This window comes from Lampetra fluviatilis, chromosome 67, assembly GCF_964198595.1.
Source record: "Lampetra fluviatilis chromosome 67, kcLamFluv1.1, whole genome shotgun sequence".
Taxonomy (NCBI): domain Eukaryota; kingdom Metazoa; phylum Chordata; class Hyperoartia; order Petromyzontiformes; family Petromyzontidae; genus Lampetra; species Lampetra fluviatilis.
In genome coordinates, this window is record NC_136341.1 from 3,049,807 (window position 1) to 3,062,392 (window position 12,586).

Here is a 12,586-nt window from a genome sequence, read left to right on the forward strand (position 1 = left end):
ACCACCACTACAACATCACCATCAACCACTATCACCACCACCACTACAACATCACCATCAACCACTATCACCACCACCACTACAACATCACCATCAACCACTATCACCACCACCACCACCACTACAACATCACCATCAACCACTATCACCACCACCACCACCACTACAACATCACCATCAACCACAATCACCACCACCACCACCACTACAACATCACCATCAACCACTATCACCACCACCACCACCACTACAACATCACCATCAACCACAATCACCACCACCACCACCACTACAACATCACCATCAACCACTATCACCACCACCACCACCACTACAACATCACCATCAACCACTATCACCACCACCACCACCACAACATCACCATCAACCACTATCACCACCACCACCACCACTACAACATCACCATCAACCACAATCACCACCACCACCACCACTACAACATCACCATCAACCACTATCACCACCACCACCACCACTACAACATCACCACCAACCACTATCACCACCACCACCACTACAACATCACCATCAACCACTATCACCACCACCACCACCACTACAACATCACCATCAACCACTATCACCACCACCACTACAACATCACCATCAACCACTATCACCACCACCACCACTACAACATCACCATCAACCACTATCACCACCACCACCACTACAACATCACCACCAACCACTATCACCACCACCACTACAACATCACCATCAACCACTATCACCACCACCACCACCACTACAACATCACCATCAACCACTATCACCACCACCACCACCACTACAACATCACCATCAACCACAATCACCACCACCACCACCACTACAACATCAACCACCACCACCACCACTACAACATCACCATCAACCACTATCACCACCACCACCACCACTACAACATCACCATCAACCACTATCACCACCACCACCACCACTACAACATCACCATCAACCACTATCACCACCACCACCACCACTACAACATCACCATCAACCACTATCACCACCACCACCACTACAACATCACCATCAACCACTATCACCACCACCACCACCACTACAACATCACCATCAACCACTATCACCACCACCACTACAACATCACCATCAACCACTATCACCACCACCACCACCACTACAACATCACCACCAACCACTATCACCACCACCACCACCACTACAACATCACCATCAACCACTATCACCACCACCACCACCACTACAACATCACCATCAACCACTATCACCACCACCACCACTACAACATCACCATCAACCACTATCACCACCACCACCACCACTACAACATCACCATCAACCACAATCACCACCACCACCACCACTACAACATCACCATCAACCACTATCACCACCACCACCACTACTACAACATCACCATCATCCACTATCACCACCACCATCAACCACTATCACCACCACCACTACAACATCACCATCAACCACTATCACCACCACCACTACAACATCACCATCAACCACTATCACCACCACCACTACAACATCACCATCAACCACTATCACCACCACCACTACAACATCACCATCAACCACTATCACCACCACCACCACCACTACAACATCACCATCAACCACTATCACCACCACCACCACCACTACAACATCACCATCAACCACAATCACCACCACCACCACTACAACAAGAACCACCACCACATCAACCACTATCACTACCACCACCACACGGGAACGACTCCCCACTCCGCACATACACAATGTCTCCCACCTGCACCACCACGACCACCACCGCATGTGCGGGTGCACGTGCGTGTGTGTGTATGTCTTTATCTTTGTACTTGTGTGCGCGTGTGAGTGCGTGCGTGTGTATGTGTGTGTGAGCGCGTGAGTGTGTGTACATGTGTGTGTACGCGTGTGTACGTGCGTGTGCGTATGTGTGCGTGCGTGTGAGTGTGTGTACGTGCGTGTGTACGCGTGTGTACGTGTGTGTGTGTGTGCATGTGAGTGTGTGTGCGTGTGTGTGCGAGTGTGTGTGAGTGTGTGTACGTGTGTGTGTGTACGTGCGTGCGCGTGCACGTGTGTGTGTACGTGTGTGTGTGTGTGGGAGTGCGTGTGTGCATACGTGTGTGTGTACGTGCGTGTGTGTACGCGTGTGTGTGAGAGTGTGTGTGCGTGTGTACATGTGTGTGAGTGTGTGTGAGTGTGCGTGTGTACGTGTGTGTGTGCGTGTGTGTGCGTGTTTACGCGTGAGTGTGTACGTGTGTGTGTCTGTGTACGTGTCTGTGTACGTGTGTGTGTACGTGTGCGTGTACATGCGTGTGTGTGTGTACGTGTGTGTGTGTACGTGTGTGTGTACGTGTGTGCGTGTTCGTGTGTGTGTGTACGTGTGTGTGTACGTGTGTGTGTGTGTGTAGGTGTGTGTGTGTACGTGTGTGTGTGTACGTGTGTGTGTGTGTGTACTCACACGAACGTGCTTGCAGCGAGTGCGCACCAGGTGTCCACTCTTCACGGTGTAGACGTCCGCGTGGTTCGCTTCCCCGTCGGCGCGGTGACGCAGCCAGTCCTCGTAGCCCTGTGGGCGCACACACACACGTACATGTACACACATGTACATGTACACACACGCACATACACGTACACACACACACACATGTACACACACGCACATACACGTACACACACACACACATGTACACACACGCACATACACGTACACACACACACCCACACACGTATACACACACACGTAAACACACACGCGCGTACACACACACACATGTACACACACGTACACACACACACGTACACACACATACACACACACGTACACACACACACGTACACACACATACACACACACGTACACACACACACACACATGTACACACACGTACACACACACACGTACACACACATACACACACACGTACACACACACACACATACACACACGTACACACACACACACGTACACACACATGCACACACACGTACACACACACGTACACACACGTACACACACACACTCACCTGCTTGATGGCCGTGACCGTGATGACGAACACGCACACACACACGCACACACACGCGCACACGTACACACACACATATACACACGTATACACACACACACTGACACACACACACGTACACACACACATGTACACACGTATACACACACTCACACACACGGTGACAGGGGTGTGTGTGTGTGTGCGGTGCGTGTTGCTCAGGGCTCCCGTCACCTGCTTGATGGCCGTGACCGTGATGACGAACACGCACACACACACGTATACACACACTCACACATGTACACACACACACGTATACACACACAGACACACACGTATACACACACTCACACACACGTATACACACACTCACACACACGTATACACACACTCACACACACGTATACACACACACACACACACGTACACACACTCACACACACGTATACACACACTCACACACACGTATACACACACTCACACACACGTATACACACACACACACACACGTACACACACTCACACACACGTATACACACACTCACACACACGTATACACACACTCACACACACGTATACACACACTCACACACACGTATACACACACTCACACATGTACACACACACACGTATACACACACACACGTACACACACACGTACACACACACGTATACACACACACGTACACACACACACGTACACACACACTCACCTGCTTGATGGCCGTGACCGTGATGACGAACACGCACACACACACGTATACACACACTCACACATGTACACACACACACGTATACACACACACACGTACACGTACACACACACAGACACTCACACACGTACACACACACTCACCTGCTTGATGGCCGTGACCGTGATGACGAACAGCAGCGGCACTCCGCTCGTCACGGGGCTGGTCGGCGTGTCCACGAGCAGCTGCGGTGGAGGGAGCACAAAGATAAAGCTCCCCCGTGTAGCCTTAACAGACTGTAGGGGCAAGTGCTGTTAGCGAGCACCTATGAAGGCCGGCACGGCACACGAGGGGGTGGGTGGCCAGCACCACGCCCGGCCGCCTTTGTCTCCCCAGTGGCGATGTTTACACGTCGCGCCAGGTACTCATTTGAGGCTGAGTCGACCTAGGGGAGGCCCAGGACCGATTCAGATAATCGTCACTGGTGTTGGCCGTGAGTGGGAATCGAACCCGTGTCGCTGGGTTCATAGCGCAGCGCTAACCACTACACCCACCGCTCCCCACGCACACACGGACACAACAACAACAACAACCGCCATTCGCCACTAAGTGGCGGCGGTGACGTCACCACGACGCTTGTGCCAGGCCAAGTGCACCTTGAGGCCACGTGAAGTGTCGAACGCCCGCTGGCAGGAGGTCACGGGGTAGACGGACACACACACACACACAGGTACACACACACAGACTCATGGGTACAAAGACAAAGATCCCCCGCGTAGCCTCCAACAGACTGTTGTGCCACGGTGGTGAGATGTTGACTACCTCGCCCGGTACGCAGGAGGTCGTGGGTCCGATCGTAACACCGACCACACCTGCTGTATATTTGTGTGTGGCTAGGAGATGTTGACTACCTCGCCCAGTACGCAGGAGGTCGTGGGTCCGATCGTAACACCGACCACACCTGCTGTATATTTGTGTGTGGCTAGGAGATGTTGACTACCTCGCCCGGTACGCAGGAGGTCGTGGGTCCGATCGCCACACCGACCACACCTGCTGTATATTTGTGTGTGGCTAGGAGATGTTGACTACCTCGCCCGGTACGCAGGAGGTCGTGGGTCCGATCACGACCCTGACAACGCCTGCTGTTTATTTGTGTGTGGCTAGGAGATGTTGACTACCTCGCCTGGTACGCAGGAGGTCGTGGGTCCGATCGCAACACCGACCACACCTGCTGTATATTTGTGTGTGGCTAGGAGATGTTGACTACCTCGCCCGGTACGCAGGAGGTCGTGGGTCCGATCGCGACCCTGACATCGCCTGCTGTATATTTGTGTGTGGCTAGGAGATGTTGACTACCTCGCCCGGTACGCAGGAGGTCGTGGGTCCGATCGCGACACCGACAACACCTGCTGTATATTTGTGTGTGGCTAGGAGATGTTGACTACCTCGCCCGGTACGCAGGAGGTCGTGGGTCCGATCGCGACACCGACATCGCCTGCTGTATCATCGTCATCATCATCCTCACTTGGAAATGTACGGCAGCGGCTCAAATACTCTCAACGGGTTGACGTTGATTCTAAATGTGGACGCAAAAACCCGAGGATCCGGAGACAAAATCCACGTGACCACGGGGACAGAGAACACGGGGAGAGAGATGAGAGAGGATCTAATCCACGACCTCCTGTAGACCAGGCGAGGTCGTCAACATCTCATAGCCACCGTGATGATGATGAGAGAGAGACGCAGACTCCACATATACAGCAGCAGGGATGGAACCCACGACCTCCTGGAGACCAGGCGAGGTCGTCAACATCTCATAGCCACCGTGATGATGATGAGAGAGAGACGCAGACTCCACATATACAGCAGCAGGGATGGAACCCACGACCTCCTGTGTACCAGGCGAGGTCGTCAACATCTCTTAGCCACCGTGATGATGATGAGAGAGAGAGAGACGCAGACTCCACAAATACAGCAGCAGCAGGCGTCAGCGTCGGGGTCGAACCCACGACCTCCTGCACACCAGGCGAGGTCGTCAACATCTCCTAGCCACCGTGATGATGATGAGAGACGCAGACTCCACATCTACAACAGCAGCAGGCATCGTCAGGGTCGGGATCGAACCCACGACCTCCTGCAGACCAGGCGAGGTAGTCAACATCTCCTACCCACGGTGGGGGCGAGCGAATGGAGGTAGCAGAGGGAGCGCGGGTTTGTCCCGTCCGACGCGGGCGGGCGGGAGAACACTCGCCTGGATGAGGAAGACCATGAGGAAGTAGAGGTTGGCGATTCGTCGGAACTGCTCAAACAGATTCTTCGGGATGAAGTTCCACAGCGTGTACTGCAAGGCCAGGGGGGGGGAGGGGTGGGGGGGGGTGGGGGGGCACAGGCACCCGAGACAGGCTTCAGGTCAGAGGTCGCAACCGGGTACCCGATACCCGTACCCTACCCGGTACCCGTACCCGATACCCGTACCCTACCCGATACCCGGCTACCCCTACCCGATACCCGTACCCTACCTGATACCCGTACTCTACCCGATACCCGTACCCTACCCGATACCCGTACCCTACCCGGTACCCGTACCCGATACCCGTACCCTACCCGATACCCGTACCCTACCCGATACCCGTACCCTACCCGATACCCGTACCCTACCCGATACCCGTACTCTACCCGTACCCGTACTCTACCCGATACCCGTACCCTACCCGATACCCGTACCCTACCCGATACCCGTACCTTACCCGATACCCGTACCCTACCCGATACCCGTACCCTACCCGATACCCGTACCCTACCCGATACCCGTACCCTACCCGATACCCGTACCCTACCCGATACCCGTACCCTACCCGATACCCGTACCCTACCCGATACCCGTACTCTACCCGTACCCGTACCTTACCCGATACCCGTACCCTACCCGATACCCGTACCCTACCCGATACCCGTACCCTACCCGATACCCGTACCCTACCCGATACCCGTACCCGATACCCGTACCCTACCCGATACCCGTACTCTACCCGATACCCGTACCCTATACCCGTACCCTACCCGATACCCGTACCTTACCCGATACCCGTACCCTACCCGATACCCGTACCCTACCCGATACCCGTACCCTATCCGATACCCGTACCCTACCCGGCCGGGTACGGGTAGACCGTGAGTCACTGGTGAGTCACCGTTTGTCACTCATTTCCCAACGTCTTGTCTCTTCTCACAATTCAAGTTCCTAGAATCAACCCACCCGCGCCTGCAACGTGGCTTCATCCCAGAGGTCCCAATCGGGTACCCGATACCCGTACCCTACCCGTACCCGGGTACGGGTAGGGTAGGGTACGGGTACCCGTTTGCGACCCTGGTGCGGCCGGGTACGGGTACGGATAAGGAATCAAAACCCGTTTGCGACCTCTGGGATGAAGCCATGTTGCAGGCGCGGGTGGGTTGATTCTAGGAACTTGAATTGTGAGAAGAGACAAGACGTTGGGAAATGAGTGACAAACGGTGACTCACCAGTGACTCACGGCCTACCCGTACCCAACCGGGTACGGGTAGCCGGGTATCGGGTAGGGTACGGGTATCGGGTACCCGGTTGCGACCTCTGCCACCCGCCCCTCCCACGGTCGAGGTGCCACCTAGCCTGGCACGGGCGCTGCGGGTCACCGGCAATCACCTTGGACGAAGTGATGGTGTTGTCGCGGTACGAGTGCTGCACGTACGGTCCCGGCGGGAAGCCATCACCCACGTGAATGGAGCGGAGGTCGACCTGTGGAACGGATCTTCTCAGCCCCTGTGGACACGCGGGGGGAGAAGGGCGGGGATGGGCATTGCTCTTTGGTTCTATCGGTAAAGTCACGTAGAAGGGAAATAATAAAATAATAAAAATAAAATATTATGCAGGGATTCATCTTCTTGGTTCTTTCGGTAAAGTCACGTAGAAGGGAAATAATAAAATAATAAAAATAAAACATGATAAAATATTATGCAGGGATTCATCTTCTTGGTTCTTTCGGTAAAGTCACGTAGAAGGGAGATAGTAAAATAATAAAAATAAAACATAATAAAATATTATGCAGGGATTCATCTTTTAGATTTGAAGCTTTCGTGACTGCAAGGATTCATATTCTTAGGTTTTTTCGGTAAAGTCACGTAGGTAAAAAATTAAAATTAATAAGTATCATTTACTTGATACAGCTGTCGTGGCTGTGACGTTCCACCTGAAGACGGAAGCTTGTGTTGCCTCCGAAACGTCGTGATTTTTATTTTATTTTACTTTTATTAATTTTAATTTTTTACCTACGTGACTTTACCGAAAAATCCTAAGAATATGGGATTCATCTTCTTGGATCTTTCGGTAAAGTCACGTAGAAGGGAAGTAATAAAATAATAAAAAATAAAACATAATAAAATAATTCTCACGACGTTTCGGCCACAACGCAAGCAGCCGTCCTCAGGTGAAGAACAGGGCTGTGGGAAAGACAGCGTCTGAATGAACACCACCAGGCTTGGAGCGTATATTCAAGTCGCTCTTCCCCCTCCAACCCTTAAATATACACTCCAAGCCTCGGGTGTTTCATTCAAGGAGTTGTTAAAGGATTTGTAAGAGGAGTTGTTCGAGGAGTTGTTCAAGGAGTTGTAAGAGTTGCTTAAGGAGTTGTTAAAGGGTTTGTTAAAGGAGTTATAAGAGGAGTTAAAGGTTTTGTTCAAGGGTTTGTTCAAGGAGTTGTTAAAGGGTTTGTTCAAGGAGTTGTTCAAGGGTTTGTTCAAGGGTTTGTTCAAGGGTTTGTTCAAGGAGTTGTTCAAGGATTTGTTCAAGGGTTTGTTCAAGGGTTTGTTCAAGGGTTTGTTCAAGGAGTTGTTCAAGGATTTGTTCAATGAGTTGTTCAAGGAGTTGTTAAAGGGTTTGTTCAAGGGTTTGTTCAAGAAGTTGTTCAAGAATTTGTTCAAGGAGTTGCTAAAGGATTTGTAAGAGTTGTTAAAGGGTTTGTTAAAGAAGTTGTTCAAGGAGTTGTTAAAGGAGTTGTTCAAGGAGTTGTTCAAGGGTGTGTTCAAGGGTTTGTAAGAGGAGTTAAAGGGTTTGTTCAAGGAATTGTTCAAGGGTTTGTTCAAGGAGTTGTTCAAGGATTTGTAAGAGGAGTAAAAGGGTTTGTTCAAGGAGTTGTTAAAGGATTTGTAAGAGTTTTTCAAGGAGTTGCTAAAGGGTTTGTTCAAGGAGTTGTAAGAGGAGTTAAAGGGATTGTTAAAGGGTTTGTTATAGTTTTAGAGGAGTTGTTAGATGAATGGTTAGATGAATGGTAAGATTAGTTGTTAAATGAGTTGTTAAACGAGTTGTAAGATGAATGGTTAGATGAATGGTTAGATGAGTTGTTAAATGAGTTGTTAGATGAGTTGTTAAATGAGTTGTAAGATGAATGGTTAGATGAGTTGTTAAATGAGTTGTAAGATGAATGGTTAGATGAATGGTTAGATGAATGGTGAAATGAGTTGTTAAATGAGTTGTTAAATGAGTTGTAAGATGAATGGTTAGATGAATGGTTAGATGAATGGTGAAATGAGTTGTTAAATGAGTTGTTAGATGAGTTGTAAGATGAATGGTTAGATGAATGGTTAGATGAATGGTGAAATGAGTTGTTAAATGAGTTGTTAAATGAGTTGTAAGATGAATGGTTAGATGAATGGTTAGATGAATGGTGAAATGAGTTGTTAAATGAGTTGTTAAATGAGTTGTAAGATGAATGGTTAGATGAATGGTTAGATGAATGGTGAAATTAGTTGTTAAATGAGTTGTTAGATGAGTTGTAAGATGAATGGTTAGATGAATGGTTAGATGAATGGTGAAATTAGTTGTTAAATGAGTTGTAAGATGAATGGTTAGATGAATGGTTAGATGAGTTGTTAAATGAGTTGTTAGATAAGTTGTTAGATGAGTTGCAAGATGAATGGTTAGATGAGTTCATATTCTTGGTTCTTTGAGTAAAGTCACGTAGAAGGGAAATAATAAAATAATAAAACATAATAAGATAAAATTCTCACGACGTTTCGGCCACAACGCAAGCAGCCGTCCTCAGGTGAAGAACAGGTCTGTCGGAAAGACAGCGTCCTAATGAGGACGCTGTCTTTCCGACAGCCCTGTTCTTCGTCAGAATTGTATCTTATCATGTTTGATGTTCATTATTTTATTATTTCCCTTCTGCGTGACTTTACCGAAAGAACCAAGCATATGAATCCATGCAGTCACGAAAGCTTTAAATCGAAACAAAAAAAGGTTAGATCAGTTGTTAGATGAGTTGTTGAGTTACATGAGTTGTCAAATGAGTGGCTGAATGGTTCGTTAAATGACTTATTAGATTAGTTAAAAGAGTTGTTAAAGATAAACTAAAACTCAACATCAACACCGGTTGAGACAAACTCTCGCTCGTAGGCCGCGGCCTAGTAGCACCGCCGCGCATCCTCGGTCTTGCCTAATGGCCCCGCGGGATTCGCGTGCGAGGTGCCGGCAGGAGCCGAGCTAGTCAAGCCCGGGGGGCTGGTGGGTGTCGTCCCGTACCAGAATGGCGAGGATTCGCTCCAGCATGGCCAGCGATGCTCGCGCATAACGAGACGAGAGGGACGCGCTGAGGCACCGAGAGGGCGGAGACGGCGGCGGTGGGGAAGGCGGCGAGACGGCGACGAAACGGCGGTCGCGGGGAGCTCCTCCTGCCAAGACGGCGGCCAAGAAACCGGAGTGACGCTTCCGGGAACGGGGGGTGGAGGTGGGGGGTGGGGGGCGGGGGTCACCGAACCCCTGACCCCGCCCACACTCCCCCTACCCCACCCCGCAAATCCCCCTGACTCCGCCCACCCCGCAAACGCCCCCCACCCACACCCCCTACCCCACCCCGCAAACACCCCTGACTCCGCCCACCCCCCCTACCCCACCCCGCAAACGCCCCCCACCCACACCCCCTACCCCACCCCGCAAACACCCCTGACTCCGCCCACACCCCCTACCCCACCCCGCAAACGCCCCCCACCCACACCCCCTACCCCACCCGCAAACACCCCTGACTCCGCCCACCCCCCCTACCCCACCCCGCAAACACCCCTGACTCCGCCCACACCCCCTACCCCACCCCGCAAACCCCCCCAACCCCACCCACACCCCCTACCCCACCCCGCAAAACCCCCCCAACCCCACCCACACCCCCTACCCCACCCCGCAAACCCCCCCAACCCCACCCACACCCCCTACCCCACCCCGCAAACACCCCTACCCCACCCACACCCCCTACCCCACCCCGCAAAACCCCCCTACCCCACCCACACCCCCCCTACCCCACCCCGCAAACACCCCTACCCCACCCACACCCCCTACCCCACCCCGCAAAACCCCCCCAACCCCACCCACACCCCCTACCCCACCCCGCAAACACCCCTGACTCCGCCCACACCCCCTACCCCACCCCGCAAACCCCCCCAACCCCACCCACACCCCCACCCCCTACCCCACCCCGCAAAACCCCCCCGACCACCCCCCGGACCACCCCCTGCCACCCAAATCCGCCCCCTAAAGCATGGGAGGGGCGAGTGGATACTGGGCAGGGCTAGTGGATATTCTTTGGGTCTTTCGGTAAATTCACGTAGATAGGTTGAAAGAAAACAACACAAACCACGACGTTTCGCTCACAACACAGGCGATCGTCATCAGAATATGAATTCCTGCAGCCCTCGATCGACCCGCCGCCCATCCCACCAAAACCAACGAGGCGGAGATCGCTCCTCATCGCCATCGGCTTTTATTTGATAAATACGGAGCGTTTACAGCGCGGGGGGTGACACTACGCGCACAGCACGGGCAACACAGCCGGGGGGGGGGGGGAGGAGGGCCCCCCAAAGAGTTCAGGCCACGAGTTCGATCCTCGCCCGGGGGTTCGACTCCCAACCCGGGAAACAGAGGTCGCAACCGGGTACCCGATACCCGTACCCTACCCGAAACCCGGCTACCCGTACCCGGCCGGGTACGTGTAGCCGTTTGCGACCCTGGTGCAGCCGGGTACGGGTAGGCCGTGAGTCACTGGTGAGTCACCGTTTGTCACTCATTTCCCAACGTCTTGTCTCTTCTCACAAATCAAGTGCCTAGAATCAACCCACCCGCGCCTGCAACATGGCTTCATCCCAGAGGTCGCAATCGGGTACCCGATACCCGTACCCTACACGATACCCGGCCGGGTACGGGTAGGGTACGGGTATCGGGTACCCATTTGCGACCCTGGTGCGACCGGGTACGGGTAGGCCGTGAGTCACTGGTGAGTCACCGTTTGTCACTCATTTCCCAACGTCTTGTCTCTTCTCACAATTCAAGTTCCTAGAATCAACCCACCCGCGCCTGCAACGTGGCTTCATCCCAGAGGTCGCAATCGGGTAGCCGTTTGCGACCCTGGTACGGCCGGGTACGGGTACGGGTAAGGAATCAAAACCCCTTTGCGACCTTTGCCGGGCAAGCTTTCTATGGGAAGCTGTTTTAGTACACGCAATGGGCAAGCAAGTACAAGACCACGGGGCTGGTAGATTTCTACGTTAATCTCCTCCCCCCCCCACCACCACCACCGCCACTTTGCACAAGCGTGGACATCACATCTGCGCCTCTCAGGTGGAGGACTTCTCCACGAATGTGGGCGTCGCCTGATGAAGCTGGTGGCTGTGACGACTGGCGAAATGTCACGGAACTCGGATTGTAAACGTTGTGGCTTGTGTCGTGTGACGTGTGCCATGTGTGGTGTGCGGAGTGCCGTGTGCGGTGTGCCGTGTGCGGTGTGCGGTGTGCGGCATGCGGTGCCGTGTGCGGTGTGCCGTGTGCGGAGTGTGGTGGG

The 12,586-nt window shown here is 52.7% G+C and overlaps 1 protein-coding gene across 1 annotated transcript in view; it reads right to left on the reverse strand.

Moving 5' to 3' along the window:
• LOC144952449 (phospholipid-transporting ATPase IF-like) overlaps positions 1-10,477 on the reverse strand; it is an 88,852-nt gene extending 78,375 nt beyond the window's left edge. The window contains 5 exon segments of the mRNA XM_078882859.1: positions 2,492-2,599; positions 3,893-3,973; positions 5,980-6,069; positions 7,411-7,527; positions 10,285-10,477. Of these exon segments, the coding sequence (XP_078738985.1) occupies positions 2,492-2,599; positions 3,893-3,973; positions 5,980-6,069; positions 7,411-7,527; positions 10,285-10,311 (423 nt within the window). The 5' untranslated portion in view covers positions 10,312-10,477.
• Positions 10,478-12,586: the final 2,109 nt, after the last annotated feature.